At 42.7% G+C, this 22,827-nt stretch overlaps 1 protein-coding gene across 1 annotated transcript in view; it reads left to right on the top strand.

Moving 5' to 3' along the window:
• Nucleotides 1-22,827, top strand: part of Plpp4 (phospholipid phosphatase 4) — a 133,208-nt gene that overhangs the window by 95,905 nt on the left and 14,476 nt on the right. Inside the window, exon 6 of the mRNA XM_040753230.1 lies at nt 22,309-22,479. Coding sequence (XP_040609164.1) covers nt 22,309-22,479 — 171 coding nt within the window. The remainder of the gene's footprint in view (nt 1-22,308; nt 22,480-22,827) is intronic.

The raw sequence follows: 22,827 nt of genomic DNA, 5'->3' as shown, positions 1-22,827 counted from the left end.
CAGAATAACCAAACAAATTTGAAATGTTTAAAGTATCTAATTATCAGAGTTTTTATAAAAAGTGTAGCGAGCCTGTGTATTTAAGAATAGATGAGTGACTAGGTGCAATGACTCAGCAGATAAAGGTGCTCAGTAACAAATCTGGTGACCTGAGTTTGAGTCCTCAGGTCTGCAGGGTCGGAGAAGAGAACCGACTTCTTCAAGTCTTCCTCTCCACTCCACTTGTGCACTGGGCTAAAGTTATGCATGCATGCGCACACAAAAATTAAATAGGTAATAAAGTAATGAGAGCTTTTTAAAGAAGCCAAGAGTGCAGAGGCATGTTACTAGGCATGTTAATGAAACAATACAGTGCTAAAAAATAGACCACATGTATGGTAGGTTTAAATTTGATATAGATAACAAGGTAGTTTATTGATGAGAGGAAAGTTTTCACTCAGTAGTAATAAAAATCCTGAATAAAAAAGTCTGAGAGAAAAAAGAAAAATTTGGCTCAAACATACCCTATGCAATACTAATCCAAAATGGGTCAGATATTAAAGTAAAAGAGAAAAATCCCTTAGAGGGTGGTGTCAAGAACATTGTCGGTACTTAGGGATAAGCAAGGATTTCTTAGAAGGGATATACAATACAAACAATAAAATAAAATGATAAATAGAACTTCACTAACCCCCCCTTTGTTTTTCTATTTCACCAAAGACATAAAGAAAATTGAAGGTCAAGTCACAAACTGAAGGAAACAATTTTCCAGTCATGTATTTCACAAAGGCCTTCTTGCAGACCAGTGATTTTAAAAGAGACCCCAGGAGTTGGGGGTGTGGGATGTGAGACTGAGAGGTGGAGCACACAGATGGCTTCGATAAAATGCTCAGTATGGAAAAAAATGCAGCACAATGAAACTCTAGGCAGAAGACTGTTCCTAAAGGAAGGCCACTGGAAGGGTGTGAACGGGTGCTCTGTTACTGACTCGCAGAGAAATGTGAATTAAACCTGTATAAGACAGTGCCTCACAACATGACTGAATTAAAGAGAATGGACTGCATCACATGTTGGATATACAGTTGAGTGGAACTCTCAAATATTGCTAGTGGAAGTATCAATTCAAATGACTACCTTGAAAATTGGTCTTTGGTTTCTTATAAAGTTCAGTCACACACTTGTCCTATTACCCAGCAGGTCCACTTCCTAGCTATTACCAAGAGAAAACCTTGTGTCCACAGAAAAATTTGTACAGAGTGTTAAAATAGTAATTTCCTTTCTAATAATCTCAAACCAGAAACAATACCAATGTTTGTCGACAAGAGACTAGATAGCGATTAAAGGGAAATTGCTGGGACGGGAGACATGACTCTTCAGCTCAGAGAACTGGCTGCTCTTGCCATGGATCTGATTTCAATTCCCAGCATCCACAGTGGGTGGTTCACAGCTGCCTATAACTCCAGTTCCAGAGACTCCAATGCCTTCTTGTGGTCTCCTTGGACACCTGCCTGCATGTGCTGTATATACAGACACATAGGCACATACACACAAATTTTTAAAAAGTAAAAATAATAAGAATTTGAACAGATGGGTTGAACAAGCTCTAGTAGGTGGTCTCACACACACAAGAGTATACATCAGCACTAAAGGCTGGATGAGCTTAACAAAGACATGAGGACACAAAAGTCAGTGGGTGGGGAAAAGGGAGTGGATCTGGGAGGAGTTGGGGGGAAGGGCATGATTTGATCAAAATGCAATGTTTAAAATGATCTGATAGAGCAAGTGAGAAAAGGGAGGGTTCTTTAGGGGAAGGGAGGGAGTAAATAGTGATGAAGGAGAATGGTGACAAAATGCTACTAGGATATCTGAAAAAAACATAGGGAATCATACTATTAGCTATTTACCCAAATAAAAATCTATAATACACATAATTCTATGTAAAAATATACCTTTCTCATCTGGGCTGATAGTCTTTCCTCCAGAGCCAAAGACCACCTAGCAAAAAAAACCCACTATCAGACTAGGGAAGCCCTCTTTCAAGTTGTTGGCCAGGGCTATTCAAGAAGCTCCCCAAACATACAGCCTACTGCTGTTGCTCTTGGTTGCTCCTGGAGGTGCGAGGTAAGTCCCTGTTCCTGAGGACACCATGCAGTTCAGATGTAGAGCCCGGAGACCTTAAAGCTGGAACTGACCTGGATGCCTCCTCCCTGTGGACTAGCTTTCATGGCACCAGAAAGTGTCATGCAAGCTTCCAAAAGAACCAGTGATACTGAAGTTCACTGGCTCCTAGTTAGTCTTCTTGGTTCTGCTTTTATTTATCTCCCAGCCATTCATACATGTCCAATTCATTTCCTGCTACCCATTGAACTTCTTAGGATAAAACTGATTTAGAATAAAATTCAAATGACTTACTAAAAGCCCTATAAAATTCTAGCCCAGCTTATTCCTGAGACTTCCGCTCATGTTGTTCTCCCTTCCAGCTACACTAGCAGCACTCTCCTTTGTATGCTGGGAATTGAACCCAGGGATTCACATATGCTAAGTGTGACTGTACTCTGAGCTCCGTGTCAAAGCCCTATACTGGCATCTGGTGGTACCTTGACTATATCCTTTTCACAGATCCATACTGATCCCTGTTTGGCTATTCTTTCTAGCACTCTTTCTATAGCTTTCCCCTGCCCATCATTTGCTTATATAATGGTAGATTTCTCCTGCTCTCACCTAGCATCCTCTTTCCCAAAACCCTGTTTTGCTTCTTTACTGATACTCTTGGTAATCAGTAATGATTTCTGTCTCTAAATCCATTGGGGCTAGAACCAAGTCTGATATTTGTTCCCTAGAATCAACATGCTAGCTAAGAATGTAGCAGATATGAACAAATATTTGTTGGCAGAGTGACCTCATAAAGCTAAAGCATTTCCTCCAAATTCTGTGTTTTACTGCCTACATTTGGGTGGTGCAGTGGTTATTTGTCAACTTGAGATCTAGAATCCTCTGTGGGAGACAGGACTCTTGTGATGTCTATGAGGGGCCATCGTGGCTAGGTTAAATGAGGTGGGACTATCCACCCACATGAGAGGCACCAGTCCCTGGGTTGGCATCCTGGACTGTACAAGAACAAAGTGAACTCAGTGTAAGAATTCTTTACTTTGTGCTTCTTGACTGTGAATGTGATGTAACCAGCTGCTTCAAACTTGTGACATCCTCACCATGATGGACTTTAGCTTTGACCCATGTGCCCAAATAAACCCTTTCTTCCTTCCTTTAGTTGCTTCTTGTCAGCATATTTTATCACAGAAAAAGGAAAAGTAACTAATACAGACAACTTTTCATACTGGAGTATAGGTGCTTTATGTGGTTGGAAATACACAGGCTGTTACCTTTCTCGAGTGGAAATGTGGACTCTGTCTTTACATCAAGGCTTTGGCATTACCTATTTTCATTCTATTTCCACTGACTATCAAAAGGAGTGTCTTGGGAAGTCTCCCAGGAATTCTGTCATTTCAACTCAATGTGCAGATTCTGTGTTCCACATGTGCACAGTATTATGCTCATTTGCAGAAAAGCAGTCTGGCTGGTAGACCAGATAGAGCATTTTGACTGACTTCACAAGTGTCTTGGCTGCTATTGTACTTTTTTAACTGAACTTTACTGAGTCTGTGACCTACTTTGGCACTGCAGCACATAGACCAACTGCCATCCCTGAGTCTCGTCTCTTCAGAGTTGTGGGCTTGCATCAGAAATTAGAAAGGTATGTCACACTGATTTCCAAATCTTTTCAAGAAGTGGGTAGACAAGACAGAGCTGGTGGAATGGATGCAGGAGAGGTCTTTCTGAAGGGTATAGTGAAGAATCTAGGGCTCTCTCGGATGTTCCCCTATTGGCTACTTTATTGTACTCACTCTCACCAGAAGGGGCAGAGGTTCTGGTTTCCTTTGAATGAGCACTGTGCACATGTGGAACACAGAGTATGTACCTGGAATTGAAATGACAAAATTATCTAAGTTTTTGTTTCCTGACTGGTAATCTCATTCTTTGTAGTTAGGAGGATGGTGTGGGAAAACAAAAGTCAGCATGTCATGAAGAAAGCAGTCAACCACGTCTAAAAATAGCCTGGTCTTTGTCATCTATTCCTTCCAAGTCCTAGGTGGGGGTGAACCTCTCACCCTTGTACATTTCTCCCTCACTACTGGATATTTTAATATGACTATTGCTATAGACTGAATTTATCCTCCCTGAGTTCATATGATAAAGACTAACCATAAATAGGGTGGTTTAAGGAGGTAGACTTTGAGAGATGCTTACAAAAGCAGAGCACTCATGATAGACTAGTACCTTTGTCACTTTGCCGTGTCCACGATGAAAAGATGTAATAAGAAGGAGCTATCTAGGACTTAGGAAGGTACTCTCACTAGACATCCAGTCAGCCTTGGTCTTTGATTTCTCAGTTTCTAGAACTGTTAGAAATAAATTCCTGTTGTTCATAAGTCACCACTCTACAGAACTTTGTTACAGCAACCTCAGATTAACACAGCCAGTAGTACAAGGCAAACACATCACATGCTGATAGTGAAGGAAAACTGCTCATTTTGAGAAAGATGCAGAATTTCACAAAGTCAAAGAAAATTGCTGCAGAGCTGCTGACATTCCAGGTAAGGAGCTAGCAATTAGAGGCAGCAGCAACAGTAGATGAACAAGTCTGCTTGGAGGAGGCCAGGAGAATTGTTTCAGATGAGGTAGATTTAAACCTAAAAGGATTGTGAGATATGGCTGAGGAGCAGACATGTTAGCAGAACAAACATCTAGACCTCAGCACCTGGTTTTCTTCTCCTTCCCAGGGACTTCCCGTTCCTTCCATGTTCCAGGTAGAGCTTCTACTAGGGGCTGGAAATATTCTGACTTCTTATACTGGGCTTCTACCACGAGGAACATGACAGTTGTTCCTCGAATTGCCAGTGTAGGTCTATGTATTCCTTTCATTTTGTGTTGCTGTGATTTAAAAAAAATACCCTGACAAAAACAACTTAGAGGTGAAATGGTTTATTTTATCTTTCAGTTCCAGGTTATAGTCCATCATAGCAGGGCATTTAAGACAGCAAGAACTTGAAGCAGCTAGTCACATTCACAGTCAAGAACAGAAAGAAATGGATGCATGTGTACTACTGCTCATCTTGATTCCTCCACACGTCTACAGAACCCAAGCCCAGGGAATGGTGCTGCCTGTTTTAGGCTGGGTCTTCTCACATCAATTAATATGATAGAGATAACTCCCCACAAACATGCCCAGGAGCTAACCTGATAGGAACAGCCTCCCACTGAGACTCATCCTGGGCACCTCTTCATTGTGTCCAGTCCAGTTGGCAATGAAAACTAGGCATCCTAGTCTACAACACCGTTATCCCAAACCTGTGTTTGGGAGGCATGAGGTATGCTGATAAGCTCCTGAGCCTGCAGGTGAATGAGGAGAGTAGATTCAGGCAGTGCAGTCGGAAGAAAGCAGAGAAAATGCCAATGGAGAGCAAGTAAGCAACAAACTCCATCAGACTATCAATGACAAAACCTCTGAGGAAGTAAAGGTTAGGTTGGCTCTGTGGAAGAACGTGTGTACCCATGAGGTAGACCGGAAACTGTTCTCCTTGTTCTGTAGGTGATCTGAATGAAGGATGGAGGCACTCTCAGGGCAGGTTGGCCCTGCTAGGCTCATGCCCTTGTGCTAGAATCACACTTTCATCTTCTCTGCCTTGTGTAGAGAGCCTGGGGACTGCTCAGGTACAAAGGACTTTGAATTCTCATCAGCATCACTGGAACTCTACTTGGCACCCGGCTTTTCATTTTGTCTCCAGTCATATGGAAACAGTTTGAATAGAAAACAACAGCAGAAGCCCCAGAGCAGCATGGCATCTGTGCTTCCTCAGGCTAGCTATTCAATCGGTTGCCGCGGGTCCCCAGGAGCCCCCAGTGCTCTTTCTGATAAGTTTCTGGGTGGCTTTGAAGAACAGCCACTGAATCCAGGCCCCCAAGTATAGAAGGAAAAACCCTTGGGGTCTGCCTCACTCAGTGTCTAATCAATTGAATGGTGGGTGATTAGTAGAGGGCATGGGAGTGATTTCAAGTCTTATGTCTATCACTTCAAAGCCACAACTTTGAACAGGTTTCTTGACATCTCATCCATTCACTCTGCAGATGTCGTTTGATTGTCTCCTTGGTGCCAGAGTCACACAGTCAGGAAATAGTGACGTTAGACTCCAAATAGAGAGATGCAGTTTTGTTTTACTATGTTTGTTTTGTTTTGTTTTTATAAATATGTACCTATCTTAGGCAGTCATGGCTCACTGTTTGCAGGGATTGCTTTCAGTGACTCCTACAGACATGAAATCTCTGGAAGATCAAGTCCTTTGTGTAAAATGATATGCTATTTGCATGTCACCCGTGTACATTTTCATGTGTGCTTTAAACTTCCAATCCCCTGGAATATTGAATATAATATGAGTGGTATATAAATAGCTGTTGTACTTTATTGCTTGGGGAATAATGGGAAGAAAAAAGTCTATATGTGTTCAATACAAATGATATATTTCCCCAAACATTTTTCATCTGCAGTTGTTGTTTAAATCCATAGATGCAAAAGCTACTGACAGGAAGGGCTGACTGAACTGCTGACTGAATTTCTATCAAGATAATGTCAGCAAAGAAATCTCCAATTGATGACTCATATGGCTGGTTTTTTTTCTCTCCCTCAAAAAAATTATACCAAAGGAACTTTATTTCATGTTCATGTTTGTGGAGTGCATTTCATTGGTATTAATTTTCAAAGAAAAGAAGTAATCAAAGTCTTTGTTTTAGAATTTTTTCTGAGCTTGTGAAAACATGTAGCATATCCTAATGTATGACAGAGTCATGGATGGTGAAGAAGAGACAGAATGAAATTTGTGTTTTCAGCTTAAGAAATAGGTGCACTTGGAACAGCAAGATGGCTTGCCCATTATAGGCTTGAGAATATAAATTTATCTCTAGAACCCACATGGTGGAAGAAGAAAATCAATTCCTACAAAGTGACTACTGTACTCAACACATGTATCATGTTTCCTGACCTGCCCCCCTCCAATAAATCAACATTAAAAGTAGCTACACTTGAAAAGTAAAATAGTGATGAAGTCTGAAATATGTTCCAATCTAAGAGCTGGGCCAGGCAGCCCAGGGAGTTTCATTCATTTTGCCTTTATTCCCTCCACAAGACCTGTGTGCTCCCTGGGTCCTTTCTGACTGAGTCTGTGTGTTCAGAATTTATAGTAGCTTGAATTCTGGAATCTGAGAAATCAATCCGGTGCCTCAGGAGATGCCTTGTCTCATTCTCCTCTGATCTTCCCCGCGCCTCTCATAATTAAGCATTAGTTGGAGTTCATTGCACTTGAATAATGAGCCGACGTTCCGGTAGGCTTCCTTCTCTCTGCTTTCTCTTGAGGAACATGGTTTCTGTTTTCTAGTTAACCAAATCACTATCATCATAAAATGCAATTTAAAAGCTCTCTAATTATAGTATGTATTTGTCTCTGAAAAACCAAATCCAGCAGTTTCTGGTCATTAGTGTCTTATTCTCACTGGGTCGCAGAGCCCTGGCACACAGAGGGTCTGCCCTGCACAGATGGAACTATTACAACAAAAGGAGATGCAGGTTGAGACTTGAGCATGGGTGTCCTACATGAAGTGGTCCAACTTGCCTGGTAGCCCAGTGGGTGGCTGCACAGTTCCTGCTGTGACTACTTTGATGACGTTTCTAGCTTTGCATTTACTCTTGAAATATGCAATTTTCACTGCACTCTGCCATTATTTAACAGGAGTGATTAACTAATAGTGAAATAAAGGCATAAAATCATATGTAAATGTGACTGTGTGATTTCAAGGATATAATCATTACTATAAAATAGTAATGTTAATAAAATGGCATTATGTTAATGTTGAGTCCAGCTTTATAGTGTTTAATATTTACCTAATATTTTTCTATTGTCTGTACCTTGTTTGTGTACTTAAAATTTTAGACAATGATCTCAATTGTATTTCTAGACTTCATTGAAATATGAGACAATAGTAATGCTATATATTCTCTCCTTTTTGTACTGTTTTCACATCTATGTCTATATTTTTCTTCTTTGTCTTTGAAGGTTTTATAAACTTCAGTTTTAGTACACATAGTTAGCAAAGTCTTGAGTGAGTAACTTCCTTTCTTTGAATGGTGGTAAGGCAGTAAATGCTTTAGTTCTGATGAATATAGTATATGTTATTAATTTTGTCTGGTGCTTTCATTCTAAGCCTGATTTTTGTTTCCTTCTTTCCAGCAGAGCCCCAAACCCAGGCAAAGTTCAGCTAATGTCAGCATCTTTACTTTTCTCTTCTTCTTCTAACTCAGCCTCTTCACTCTTCACCTAAAATATATGCTTTACTTTTCCTTATTTTTTTCTGGGAAATTTTTGTTTTATTTTCTAAATTTTATTTGCTGTCATTTTTGGAAAACAGCTTTATTCAATATTGGACTCTAGTTTAATAGTTTTTCTCTCAGAACCTTAGGAATATTATTTTATTATCTTTTGGTGTTTAGTTTGGGGTTCATTTGTAGTTATCTGTACGTCTTGTTGCTACTTTATGTTAAGTTTCTCTTCTTTGCTAGATTTTTCTAACATTTTGGGTTTTTTTATTTCCTGAAGTTTTACTATTATATTTCTAGGCATAGGCTTTCTTTCCCATGTCTTATTTGGAATTCGTTTGATTAGCTTATGAGCATGCCTTTCAACATTTAGAGATGTGCTTAGCTGTTACAGATCTGAGTCTCGTTTCATCTCCACTGCATCATTCCTTCATTCATTAAGAGCTTCAGTTAGACCTCCTCACCATATTATCTGTTCATTATCTTTAAATTATATGTCTGTGGATATGTGCATTTGAGTACAGGTGCCCCAGGAGACCAAAAGAGATCATGAAATCCCCTGAAACTAGTGTTACTAGTGTTACAGGCAGCTATGAGCCCTGCAGGGCTCTTGATTCTGGGAAGTCAAATGGGATTGTCTATTGGGTCAGTAAATATTCTTAACAGCTGAGTCATCTTTCCAGTCCCTGTGTCCCTCTCAGCTTTCCCTTCATATGTTTCCATTCTTCTTCCTTTGTTGTCTTTGAGTTGAAGTCTATAAAAATGAATCTTCTATTTCGCTTATTCTTTATTTAGTTTTGTCTCACATGCTATTTAAACTCTGTTGAGTTTATAAATGTTATGGTTAATGGTGGCGCCTGTGCCATGAGCAAGTCTAATGTATCAGGCCGCCTGGAGATTTAAATGAAAGACAAGACATCTGGCCATTTGTGCTAAGGTGCTAAGAGTGTGTGTGTGTGTGTGTGTGTGCGCGCGCACGTATATGCACTCATTCATGTGGGCATGCATCTTTTATTGAAAGGAGGGAGCAGCCTTATATACAGACTTATAGCACAGTGGAAAAAAACCCAGGTTTAAGAGTTTTTGTTCTCATAATTAGAGCTTGATGCTCGTGGGGCAAGGCTGGGGCTGTAAGCCAGGACTAGAAAACAGGATGCACCTGTGGTTATTGGCTGACAGTGACCCCGTGAGGACTAGGGCCCAACAGTATATATTTTTTATTTATGGAAATTCTCTTTGGTCTTTAAAACGTATATTTTGGAACTAGAGAGCTCTTGTGGAGGTCTCAGATAGCCCTGACTTCCAAAGGAACCGTGTGCACATGGTGCATGTCAACTCATTCAGGCATACATGGATACCCATAAATTTAAAAAAGAAATCTTTAAAACATCTATCTTATAATTCCTTTATCATGACTGTCCTGTTCTTATTTTCAATCTTGTCAATAAATCTTGACGTATTGAATATAGTGATTTTATATTCTGTCTTTTGTCATTAGGATATCTAAGTTGGTGGTGAATCAGCTTGCCCTATGTGTTATCATTCATGATACTAGAAATCTTTTGTGACTGGATTTTCTTAATAGAACTTGGTATTTGGGAAAGCTTGGGTAAAATGCTGAATTCTTGTAGAGAGGAGATTTGCCAGTTGCATCATAGCACACCTCATCAGAACCGCTCAAAAAGTTAATTCTTCACTGAAATATTTGTGGAGTTCACATGAGAGACGTAAACTAAACAGCAAGTCCATGAGACATCCTTTTCAAAGGCCAAGGAAGTGAAGCTCTCTGACATATTTTTGTCAGTTCCCTTAGAAAGAGAGATGATCATGACTGATCTTTGGTTACACAAAGGTTGTTTTCAGAGGGAACAACACAGGTAAGTTGGGGATCTCTGAGTGCCACCATGTCAGTGGAATCGTTACTGATGGACGTCTAAGACTGCTTTTTTCCTCGGTGAGAACAACAAAAGGGTGGCCTGGCATAGCTCAGGGTATAACTTCCAGTCCAGTTGCTTTCCATATTGCAATGTGTATTTTTTTAGATAGTGTCTGGAACTTAAGTTGGCTTCAAACTCACAGTGCATCAAGCCATTCCTCGTACCTCAGCCTTCTGAGTGCTGAGACTGAACATTTGAGCTCCCCTACCTGAAACTCCTTCCACTGTGCAGCACTTAGAAGATTCACTTGGGTTCTTGGCCAACACCCATAGCAGACTTCTCTCTCTCGGCCATACGCCACAGGGGAAGCACATCTCTATGCAAAGCTTACTTTCACGCCCTTCCCATGCAGACTGGGAGCCCCAGGAGTTGAAGGCTTGTTTTCCCTAACAAATCCTGTAGCAAGTACTACTTATGTAGGTTCTTTCTTAGCTTTTTGTGGGTATAACTCAAGGAGCTGGGGTAGCAGACTGTTGTGGTCAGCAAAGGACTCTAATACATGGCTTCTGAGATCATTATCCTGTGTTCCAGAAGAATAAGGAAGCAGACAGGGAATGAACAGAGCATGTATAGATTTATTAGGAAAAGTTATAAATGCTCACAAGAGTAGGAGGAGTTCTGGGGGAGGATCAGAGCCACATCACGCTGCCTGGTAGTCTTTTATGGATCTTTTGGCAGGAACTGGATAGAAATAGAAGTCATTTTGATTGGCATTGGTCACTTTTGAATGCAGTGTGGGCTGAGCCAGTGAGGAGTCCACACACGATACTCCTGCTCCTTTGACCACCAAAGGCTTACTTTTCTATTTAGGGGAGAATTAGCATGATTAGGACTGTGCTGTGTGATTGGTTCATCATCCATTGTGAGCCCTGCCCTTACTGCCTGAACGATGCTGTCTCCTGTCTCACTAAAGCATCACATACAAGACAGGCAGGTGAAAGTTATCTTTAGAGGATAAGAGGCAATGGCAGCCACTGTGACTCTGTAAAGTTCTGTGGTCAAAGGCCCCCACCATCTATCAGATAAGCACATGGAGCAGGTCAAGATCCACTGCCTCTTGGCTTTTCCCAGGCATTCACATTACATTCAGACCCCATTGTCAAATTTATGTTATGCCAACGCCTTTGGAAGTGAAATAAAAGCAGTTTCCATTAAAATATTATGTTTGTGGGAATCCTGCCCAAGCGCTTATCAGCTCTTTTCAAGGCATAATGGGAAAGGTAATTTCTCCCATTTGAAGGCTTAGTCTCATACTATGCTTCAAATCATTGTGACATATCATCCAGGCTGAAGAAGAAGTTGTGCTGGGGCTTTAGACCTGCTGCAGATGGGGGTGTTCTGATATGCAAGGTCACTTCCCATCTTCCCAGCTAGTCACCCACAGCTCTCTCCAGGCCCAGGAAGAACATTCGTGAATCCCGATAAGCATTTTTCAGCAATCCCTGGGGTGGGTGAGGGACATCGTGGCAGATTCCCTTGTTTAAAAAAGAAACCCTTGATTCTCCTTTGCGTGTGCTTCCACTGCCTGTTTCCAGGATCGGTGCCTCTAGAACACTGGCAACACAATGGGTACAGTCTGCCCTCGGTTATCTCCTTTGTTACCACATTCTCTTCCACTGCTCCTAACAGCTGAGTAATCTCTCTGGCTCACGTGGCTGCACTTTTTAGATGCTCAGAAAATGTACACATTGACAGAGAGGATGCAGCAAGATGATAATGGAGATGTTGCAAAAGAAGAAGGCAAGGGTGTGGCCATTAGAGGGAAAGAAGTTCAGAGTCAGGTTTGCAAATGTGCTGGCTCCCGGGAACTGTGAGAGGGAATGAGCTGGGGTCTGCATTGAATCTTGATCATGTCTCACTATCTAGAAAGTGTGTGTGTGTGTGTGTGTGAGAGAGAGAGAGAGAGAGAGAGAGAGAGAGAGAGAGAGAGAGAGAGAGAGAGAGAGAGAGAGAAGAGAGAGAGAGAATGAATATCTGGGCCAGACTCAAGGAACAAGGTGAATGCTCTTCATTCATAGGCCAGAGGAAACTATAGGAAACAAAGAAACATGGGATTTTTCAGGTCACAGGAAGGTAAAGCAACTTGTCAATGAACTTTAAATACAGTATAAACTTCATGAGTTTAAGCAAGTACCAAGCACTTTCCATCAAAAGGAAGACAGTCAGGTTGTATCCACCAGGTCCACTTGCCTCTGCCTCTGTCAGTGGTCCAGGATGATACTTGGAACCCATTTAGACAGGATGGGACAGGACAGGACAGCATAGGACGTGGCAGGAAAGGACAGGGCAGGACAGGGTAGCTTCAGCAGTCCCAGGCTCAGCTTGCCCTTCCCAGGGTGCTTAGGGCCCAGCCCACCACCTTTGCACAGGTAGCTGGCTCACAGCGAGTGCTCAGCACACCATTTTTTTGTTGTTGTTGTTGCATCTTAAGGCTCAAGATGCTAGATGAAGTGATTCTTCTGGAAGCTGCTGGCCATTCTAGCCATGCCTGGACTCACAAGCAGCTCTCTGCAAGGCTGGATGCTTTCAACCCTGGACTCCAGACAGTCAAGATGACCCTCAGCCTCTCCCCCACCCCCAGTTTTTCTTCCATGCAATTTCTTGTGTTATTTTATTTTCTCTTTCTTCAGTATAACTCTCCAGGGCAGAAGTCAGGTCATTGGTGTCTTAGCTAGGCCAAGTCTATGAGCTGAGAAACTACACATTGAAAAACTGGTCATATAAAGCCAGGCTTCACGATGCACTTGAGAGACAGATACAAGAGAATCAGGAGTTTAAAGTTGTTTTTAGAAACACCATGTGAGACAGTTTGGGCTATATAAGACCCTGTCTCAAAAATTCAGAGGGGAGGGAAAGGGGCAGAGGGAGAGGGAAAGGGGAAGGAAGAGAAGGAAAGAGAGGCCCCAGTACATAGAACTAATTCCCAACGAGTCTAGGAGACACCTTCTGGAATGAATCACTTGACACAAGCGCTTCTGGCCCTCTCATCTGAGAGCGCCAAGTTTCCTGCAAGGAGGGGACAAACCCATCCACTGCCTGTCCTCCTCCTGTCTCCTCTGTGAGGAGCCCTGGACGCTGACCCTGGAATTCTCTCTAAGTGGATTTGTGGTTATGTAATCAAAGAGCTGGAGGCTACAGAGAGAGATTATAAAAGCTTCTCTTTCAAAATGGGGCTTCACAGAATAGAGGCAATGGTAGATGCCACAGCCAGTGACAAGAAAAGAGCGAGCCCTGGCTACCAAGACATGTGCTGAGGGTTCTGAAGTTTCCGTTCTCTGGTCCTTATGTGGGAAATTGGGCATCTCTGACCCTACTGTGCAAATGTGGACATGAAGACCCCAAGAGGCAAGCTCCTGCAGGACCCCATGGAGAAGTGGGCACACAGACTTCCTGAAAACCCCCATTTCCCCTCTGCTCACAATGCTCCCTGGGATAAATGAAGATTCATAGACCCCATATCACCTGTTGTAATTTTAAAAGCAACACGGGAGAGAGAAAAGTGGGAGATGGGCAGGGCCCTTTTAAAAGGGAGCATAATAAATGTGCACAGGTGGTGCTCTAATTAGCTGCAGTTGAGATCATATCCTGTCAGAACCCCAAGGGCAGGCCAGTACAGATGCCTGAAAACTAACATCATCTGCTTGACTTCACTTGGTGTTATTATCACGTTAATAAAAATGACCTGAGGTCCATCAGGTGATTCTTCTCCAGTCGGGAGTGTAAGGGCAATGGAAGCTTAGGCTAAAAAGGTCTCTTCACACATGTCAGCATTAGCAAGACCTGGGTGAGATACTAGGGTGGCATCCTGAGACCCAGCAGCCCTGCTTGCTCACAGTTGAATTTTATTCAGTCTACACTGTATTTTTTGTTAGTTTTTATGTTTAAAAACTGGAGACACTTCTCAGAAATGTCAGGATATCACATCTTAAAGTTTTTTATTTTAATTACTTTATGTTCATATTTAGTGTGTATGTGAGTGTGTGCACACCCAGCTTCTCATTACTAAAACCTAGAGAGGAACTGCAACTTGCATTCTGCTAAGAAGGTGCCAAAGTGAGGATGCCAGGTCCTTGACTCTCACCGCCACACTGCTCCTCATGAGACAGTGTGGCGTGCTTGTTGTCTGTACCCTTCACTGGATGTTCCTGCCCAGCTGCTTTGACTCTGCAGAACGCCCTCCATCATTGTCGCCGAGATGCTAGTGATGCTCTTCTTCCTCTCAGGAAAGGAAACCCCAGCTCTTTGAATCAGATGGAAGACTCACGCAGATTGCCCCACTAACGCACAGTTCTGTCTCCAGTACCAGGAATGATGTTTGCCTGGGAATTTTTTTTTATTATTAGCAAAAGTTAAAAATACAACAGGAAAGGCAGGATGGCTCCTTGATTCTTGTCTCATTTGTTCTTTCAAATATGAGACAGCTTTAATTAGCTAATGTTTGGGCACATCTTGCAGTCAGTGTGATAAGAAAGAAAATGTCAGTATTTTCTCTTTATGTGGTACAAAAACAATGATAAGTCTTTAAATCAATGGCATCTTGATTATGTGGCACATAATGATTTAACTGGTTCTTTGACATTTCCCCAGAGTTTCACTTATGTCAAATTTTCATTGGTCATATTGGTTATCATCTTTATATTTGTTTTGTATTTTCCTTGTCTGTGGTTTCATAAAGACAATCTTTGTCAAGGGTGCCATGACTATGAACCAGACTCACCTCTGCATTCTCCTTTTCTTCTCCCTCATTACCCCCTCCTCCCTTCTCCTGGTATCCTGTCTGCTTTGTTGCCATATAGCTCAATAATCTGATGTACCCATAGAAGATCTAGCATCCAAGAATGAGAGAAAACATGTGATGTTTATCTCTCTGAGTCTGGCTTGTTTTTTGTTTAATGTGATGATCTCCAGTTACATCCATTTTCCAGAAAATGGCATCATTCCATTCTTTTTAGGACTAAATAAAGCCCTGTTATGTATCGAGACCACATTTTCTTTATCCATTCTTCTGTTTATGGATGAAAGCTTTTTGTGAATGGAATCTGCCTAACGTGTCTCTTGTGAGCCGAGCTGCCTCAGACGTAACTGTGAAGGCATCTTTATGGTTGGCTGACTTTAAGGGTCCTTCAGACATATGCTGAGAGTGGTAAAGCTGGGACATATGATGTACCTGTATTTAGCCTTTGGGGAACCTTCACACTGATGTCCAGTGTCTGGATCAATTGCCTTTCCCCCTAGCAATATGAGAGCCTTGTTTTGCCCCACATGCTCACCAGTACTCGAATTGCTTGTTTTCCTGGTGATAGGCATTCTTGCTGAAGTGAGATGGAATCTCAGGGGAGTTTTAATTAGCATGTCACTGATACTTCTTAATAATGTGTACTTTGGGGAACTGTGTTCATTTCCTTATCTCATTTATTGTTTGGGTTGTTTGTGGCATAGGGGTTAGACACTGAGGTCACTATGTCATGAGTCCTCTCCAGATGTGTAGCTAGCGAAGCATTTTCTCCATCTGTAGACTTGACAGAGCACAGATGTTTCCTTAGACATGCAGGAGCTTTTTAATTTCATGTTATCCCATTTGCTGAAACTTGTTATTTCCCAAGCTCCTGGTATCTTTTCACAAAGCCCTACCTGGACTTATATCATGAAGTGTTGTCTCCCTAGCCGTTTTAGATCTTATATTGAAATCTTTGATCCATTTTGAATTGATGTTTGTATGGAGTGAGAGATGGGGTTTCTTCTTCTCAGAGACACCAGCTTTCCTTCATCATTTCTTACAGAGACCATTGTTTCTTCAGGCTAAGTTTTTGAAACCTCTGTCAAAGATTCTGGTGACTGTAGGTGGCTGTGTAAGTTTAATTCTGGATCCTCTGTTGCACTCCACTGACCAGTGTGTCTGTTTCTGGTCCAGTACCATGCTGGCTTTGCTGTTATTGCTCTGTAATATTGTGATTCCTCCAGTGTTGTTCTTTTCACTCAGGGTGGCTTTGACTAGCCAGGGTCTTTAAGCTTCCATCTGAAGTTCGGGTTGCTCTCCCACTTATAAGAAGAGTACACTAGTTTTTGAAGCATCTTCTTCAGTACCAGCTTTCTCACTTCTTAAGTCTGTAATGTGAGGGTTGGCTTAAGAGTCGTCCGAGGAGGAAAGGAAAGCCATGTGGGTACGCAAGCGGGGTCAGTAAGTGGACTTTCCTGTGACAAAGAAGAACTGCAAACCTCTGCTCATGCGCTTGGGTTTCAGAAAGATCAATGAGCCATCGCTACCCAGCATCCCTGGGGAGGCAGGCAGCCTGTCACTGGGTGGAGCCGGCACACCTCCTGGACCATTTCTCTTGCTTGTGTCATTGAAAACAATGAGTGAGCACCGATGTTCATGAAACGAGGCGAAAGATTCTCATTTTTGCTTTCTTCCTACCTAGCTGAGAGCATCTTTGCTGTTCTCTGGCAGATCTACATATCAATATTTACAGTCAACTGCTTGGAGCCAAGAAAACCTGCCAACTCTGAAAGCAGAAGGCACAATGCTTTTCTCACAGAGCACCATGCCCATTTCCTTCCCATCTGTGGTAAAAGGCTGTGTGTGTGCATGTGTGTTCCAAATCCTGGAACACCTGGGAGTTTGTTACTCCAAAAAAGCTGGTTCTTGGTTCTTCCAATACCCTCACTTCACTGTTTTTTGTGGGGGAGGGATCTACTCATATTTCTATTCTTGGCTGATTTTACATATATATCCCATCTTCCAAAGTGAGCAATGCACTGGCTATGTGTTTGAAAGTCCATTTTCTCAGTTATGATTGGGTTCTCCCTTCCTCTTTTGAGACAGAGTCTTCTGGTCTCCAGGATGACTCTAACTTATTTCTATACACCTGAAGATGACCTTGAACTTATGACATTTCTAACTCCTACCATCATTGCCTAAGTGCTGCATTTATAGGTCTGTGCTACCATGCCTGGCTGATGTGCTACCCAGGGCCACATACAAGCACCTTACCAGTCTTGCTTCATTGTACACCCAGTTTTGTTTCTTAATCAGGTTAGAAAGTGGAGATACATTTAAAGGACGCACAGAACAGACTGTCACTTCAAATGGACATCATCTAACTAGTTCCAAGGTGGGATGAAGTGTCCCAGAAGCTCCACTGTGTTGCTTTGAGGTGAAAATAGGGTATAGTGTAGTAAGAGTTGGAAAATTTGTCTTTGATGACTTTCTTGTCTACTTGCTTTCCTCATCGACTTTGAATCTAGGATTCAGGATCTCTGAGTGGCTCATGGAACATTGCATCCTGGTCCCAAACTCCTTGTCTCATAAGGACTGACATTTGTTCAACCACAGCTCAGTGGGTCTAATTCAGACTCAGATGTTAATGAAAGGCAAAGGTGCAAAGGACCAGACTGATGCCTGATGCTCAGCTGTGTCTGCCAGGCCAGAAGGAATCCCCTCTGAAGTCCTTTGTCAGAACATGTTACATCAGTTCCATAGCTGTATAAATGCCAGCAGGAAAGTGACAAGCATAAAGTTTAGCATGAAACTGGAGCTTTATATTGTCACCTAGAAAAGTAACAGTATACAACAGTTTTAAAATACTGTCAAAAAGCCCAGTAGCATATATCAAAGGAAACTGGCTGCTGTGGGCCACCCCCACCACCCATACAACACCCAGGTCTTCAGGCAGGCGATTATACACCATCTTCACAGCACTCCTCCTCCACGGAGAGGCAGAGAGGTCTCAGTGATTGAGAAAGGTTGTGCCTTGGTGCCGCCTCCCACTGAGCAGGGGAGAAGATATTACCTGCACTCCAGAGAGTGATACAAAGCCAGAGCTGGGGCTGGCACTGCCGGAGGAGAGCTCCTGGATGACAGAAGTCAGCAGGAGGGTGGAGGTTGATAGCCAGGCAGCTCCTTCCTTGTCTATCTTCTGAAGGTGTCAGAGTGCAGATAGAATTGGTAGCTTGAGGTGTTGACTCATCAGTGTTGAAGTCTTCAAGACATTGTTATATGGCCCACACACTAATTTCTCCTCCTTCCCCTTCTCTTCCTCCTCCCCTCTCCCTCCCCCTGCTCCTCCTCTGCTGCCACCCCTCCTTATCATCCACTCAGTGTTCTTTGACTTTTCAAATACTCTGTTTTCCTGAGAAACAACAATTTGGCGTTTCTCTGGGCTGTCTCCTCTCTGGTTCTGGAAACTTCCATTCATAGCCCAGCAGAGTCCCAGGTCTGTACTTTTCTGCTCTTCACACTTAGGGTAATTAGGTGATAGACAGGCTAAGCTGTCTCACTTGAATAAAGACCACTGTATTCCTCCTGTAAGAGCTCAGGATGAGACCAGAGCCAATAGGAATGAGCTGTCCAGCCTTCCCACGCCTGTACCTCATGAGAGAATGTAAATGAATGGGAAGGATGGAGTCCAGTGCTTGTGGGTGAGAATTAAGAAGCTATTGAACCAGCCAGGATGGTACCCAAATGATTCCATATTAGGATGCTATGGAAATCACTTAATACCCTTCTATCACTCTAGCATACCATGCAGGCCAGTGCTATGTCTCGTCTTTAAGATCAAGCTTTATACTCAATGTGTATGTGAGAAAAATTTCAGTGCACACGGACACATTTCATTTGTGGTTCCTGATTCCTGTTTCATCTGTGTACCTGAGACAAAAGTCAGTGGGGATCCATTAGAACTGAGTTTGCTTTGGCAAGTACAGAGTTCAGGCTCATAACCAAGATCCCTTTTAAGTAGGTGCAGAATGCTCAGAGGTAATCTGGAAAAGCTGTAAGCCATTCACTGTAACACACTACAGCTATCTGATCTGGAACCTCCTGCTGAGTCCTCTTTTCACTCAACACTGCCACAGAGTCTGGGTTTTCATCTTGCCTCCCTGGCTGTTGAAGGTGTCACAGCTGGGTTGTTTATGCCTCTGATCAAACACTTCCAATTTTCCACTTTTATAAACAACTTCAAGCAGAAAAATTTTTAGTCCACCCTCAGAGTTTATGCTACTTCCTTGAAATCAATCTAAAGACCCCCTAAAAGGATGATGGATGTATTTTAGGCCAGGACTTCTCACACTGCAGCACGCATACGATCCTTTAGGCAGTGCTGTGAAAAACCAGTCTTCACTCATGGGTCTGGAGCCAGCCAGAGAGCCTGTATTTATAATAAACCCCTTCATGATGCCCACACTATAGTGAAGGCTTTGCACCATCCCTTGGACTTGGTGTATTGAAGAAGCACTTGTCAGATCTGTTCTCCAGGAGTCACTGTGTGGACTGAATGTGTAGGAGTTCTCATCTTTAGCAGTGTCTTCCAGTTGAGATGAAGGTTTGGTGAGTCTGTCACCCAGAGGAGAGCAGCTGCAGCACCTGACCTCAAGGAAAGCCCTGAACTCAATCATGACAGCCATTACACCTACAGGGGAGTTCAGATACATCATATCACACAACACTGCACCCAGGAACCGATGCATCCCATCTAGGGACCGTGCCAGACCCCTGCAGACAGACTAGCAATGGGACCTGGATACTAATAGTTTTCAAGTTTCCTAATCGACTGAAAGAGACTGTGTGTGTATCCAGGGTTGAGCACCATTGTTCTAAGACCTCAGAGATCAACCTTAAATCATACTGAGTTACAACTGCAACATTTTTTCCAACATCAATTCTTTAAAAAAAAATAATGTTCACAATACTTGTACCTATTTATAGGGTGGAGTATGCTAGTTTAATACTTGTAAACAATGCAGAATCATCAAGTCAGGGTAACTAGCATTTCCATCTCCTCAAGAGGTTTGTATACGTTGGATACTTCTGTTTATCTTAAAACATACAACAGATGTCATAGGCCATAGTCACCCTGCTGTGCTATAGAGCATTAGAACTAACTCTTCCTACTAAACTTGGTGCCTTTCACCCAAACTCTCTCTATCCCAATTATTCAGCCCAGCCACTGTGACCACTGTTTACTCTGCTGTGAGATCAAAATTGTATATCTTGCATGAGTGAATATTCATGATGTTTTTCTTTGTGTTTACTAGTTTTAATGTGGATTTGATATGCTCTGGAATCACTAGGGAAAGATTCTTAATGAGGAATTATATAGGAAAGACTGCCCTGTGTGTATGTCTGTGAGAGGTTATCTTAATTGGTAACTTAGGAAGGGAGAGGCAGCTCATTGTGGGCAGCACCATTCCTTAGGCAGGAGGAACCCTGAACAGTGTAAGAGAGGAGAACACTAGCTGAGAGCAAGCAAGGCTCCCTCCATGCATTTAATTCTCACCACTTTTGGCTATACATTGATGCTTTGGTGTCTTGCCTTGACTTCCCCACAATAATGGACTTGTAACCTGGAACTGTAAGTAAATAAACTCTTTCTTCCCTGAGTTGTTTTTTTTAGGGTATTCATCATAGCAACAGAAACAAAATGACAACAATCTTTCTTGGGCACACTTACTAGAGTATCTTCCAGATCCACTTATATTGTCATAAAGGAATGGATGAACGCTTGGGGGATTGCATATACTATAGCCAAACTCCGTGGTTTTAAGTCTTTGCATGTCTAAAATACATTAATTTTATATTTAAAGAAGAATTCAATGTGTTTGTCATGAGTGTATTCTCTATCAAGTCAACTCCTCTGTGGTATTTGCTGATGTCATCCTAGCAATGCTGCCATTGCATGTTCTATCTCTACCAAAAACAGGGGGTCATCTCAGGCTCCTGACTTGTCCCAACCCTTCTAATCTAAGCAGTTGTTACTGAATTTTGGGGGGATACACTTGTTTTCTTATTGAATGTAATAATTTTAAAAGAATCTCTCAGAATGGCCATGTCCTTCCATCAGCCCCTAAAGCCTGAGTTTTAGTTTGGGTTTCTATTGCTGTGAAGAGACACCATGATTACAGCAACTCTTTTAAGGAAAACACTTAATTGGTATGACTTGTTTGCAGTTTCAGAGGTTTAATCCATTATCATCTTGACAAGGAGCATGGTAGCATGCAGGCAGATGTGCTGCTTGATCTGAAGGCAACAGGAAATGGTCTCAGTGTCACACTGAGGGAAGTTTGAGCAAAAGAGCCCTCAGAGCCCACCCCCACACACACACACACATTGACACACTTCCTCCAACAAAGCCATACCTACTCAACAAAGCCACTCCCTTCGGGGGCCATTTTCTTTCAAACCACCACACGCTGTAAGAGCAGAGATGGTGTCCAGGGCATCTTTTTCTTCCCTCATTTAGCTTGTGTCTCCCTAGCATGTACTGGATAGCTGTTCTAGCTAGCTTTTCTGTGCTGTGATAAACCACTGAAAACAAAACACAACTTGAGGAGTAAAGGATTTATTTCACCTTTTAGGTTACAGTCTATCACTGAGGAAAGCCAAGGCAGGAACTTAAAGCAAGACCCTGATTACAGGCTTGCTCTCCAGCCCATGTTCAGCTATATTTCTTAAATAACCCAAGCTCCCATACCTAGGGATAGCACTGTCCACAGTGGGATGAGCCCTACTACCCCAATAGAGAAACTGCCCTACCAACATGCCATGGGTCAATGTGATGACTGCAGTTTCTTAACTAAGGTTCCATCTTCACAGGTGTGTCAAGTTGACAACCAAAATTACCCATCACAAGAGTCAGTACATCTTTGTTGAATGAATGAATGAGGAAAGGAGGGAGGAGAAGAGGAAGGGAGGGAGGGAGGGAGGGAAGGAAGGAGAAAGTGAGAGAGGGAGGCAGTGAGTGAAATAATCCTGACATAGAGTAGGCTTTGGGCACATGCAGGCCTGGAGGGTCATTCTCATGGCTGAAAGTTTATTCTAGAATGGTTATGGCAGGAGAACAGATCTGGCTACATGGTGCCTGGTTGTTCTGGGCATTGACCTTGGGGCTTGAAGATGGCAGCGAGGAAGCCTGAGATACACAGAGTTCTTGCTACTCCTCGCCTGGTAGGGTAATGCCTGCTTTTTCTCTTTGGCAGTTGCCTTCTCGGGCCTTGGTTTCACAACATTCTACCTGGCTGGCAAGCTGCACTGCTTCACGGAGAGTGGGCGGGGAAAGAGCTGGCGGCTCTGTGCTGCCATCTTGCCCTTGTACTGTGCCATGATGATCGCTCTGTCTCGCATGTGTGACTACAAGCATCACTGGCAAGGTGAGTCCCTGATCAGTCCTCCGAGAGGCCCCACTCTTCTTCCAAGGATGGGTGTTGGACATTCACTAATTGGGAAGAACCAAGTCCCTATTGTATGTGGCCGTAATGACACTGGCCTCTTCAACTGTGTCCTGGCATTCATCTTTGCCCTGCTGAGTTCTTTCTTCTCCTCTGTTTTCAAGAAGACTTTGTTCAAGTCCCGCCAGGATAGCAGGTCTTCAGTGTAGTCACTCTGGTCTCAGGCCCAAATGTAATTTCTCTGCTTGATTGGTCTCCAGACTCAGTGCCAAGTTGTTTTTGGCTCCTTTTCCATTGTAAATCCAGTCCCCAAGCACATATTTCTCACCA

Source organism: Mesocricetus auratus, unplaced genomic scaffold, assembly GCF_017639785.1.
Source record: "Mesocricetus auratus isolate SY011 unplaced genomic scaffold, BCM_Maur_2.0 Super-Scaffold_4256, whole genome shotgun sequence".
Taxonomy (NCBI): Eukaryota; Metazoa; Chordata; class Mammalia; order Rodentia; family Cricetidae; genus Mesocricetus; species Mesocricetus auratus.
Note: the sequence above shows the minus strand (reverse complement) of the source record. Positions and strands in the feature narration are given on the sequence as shown.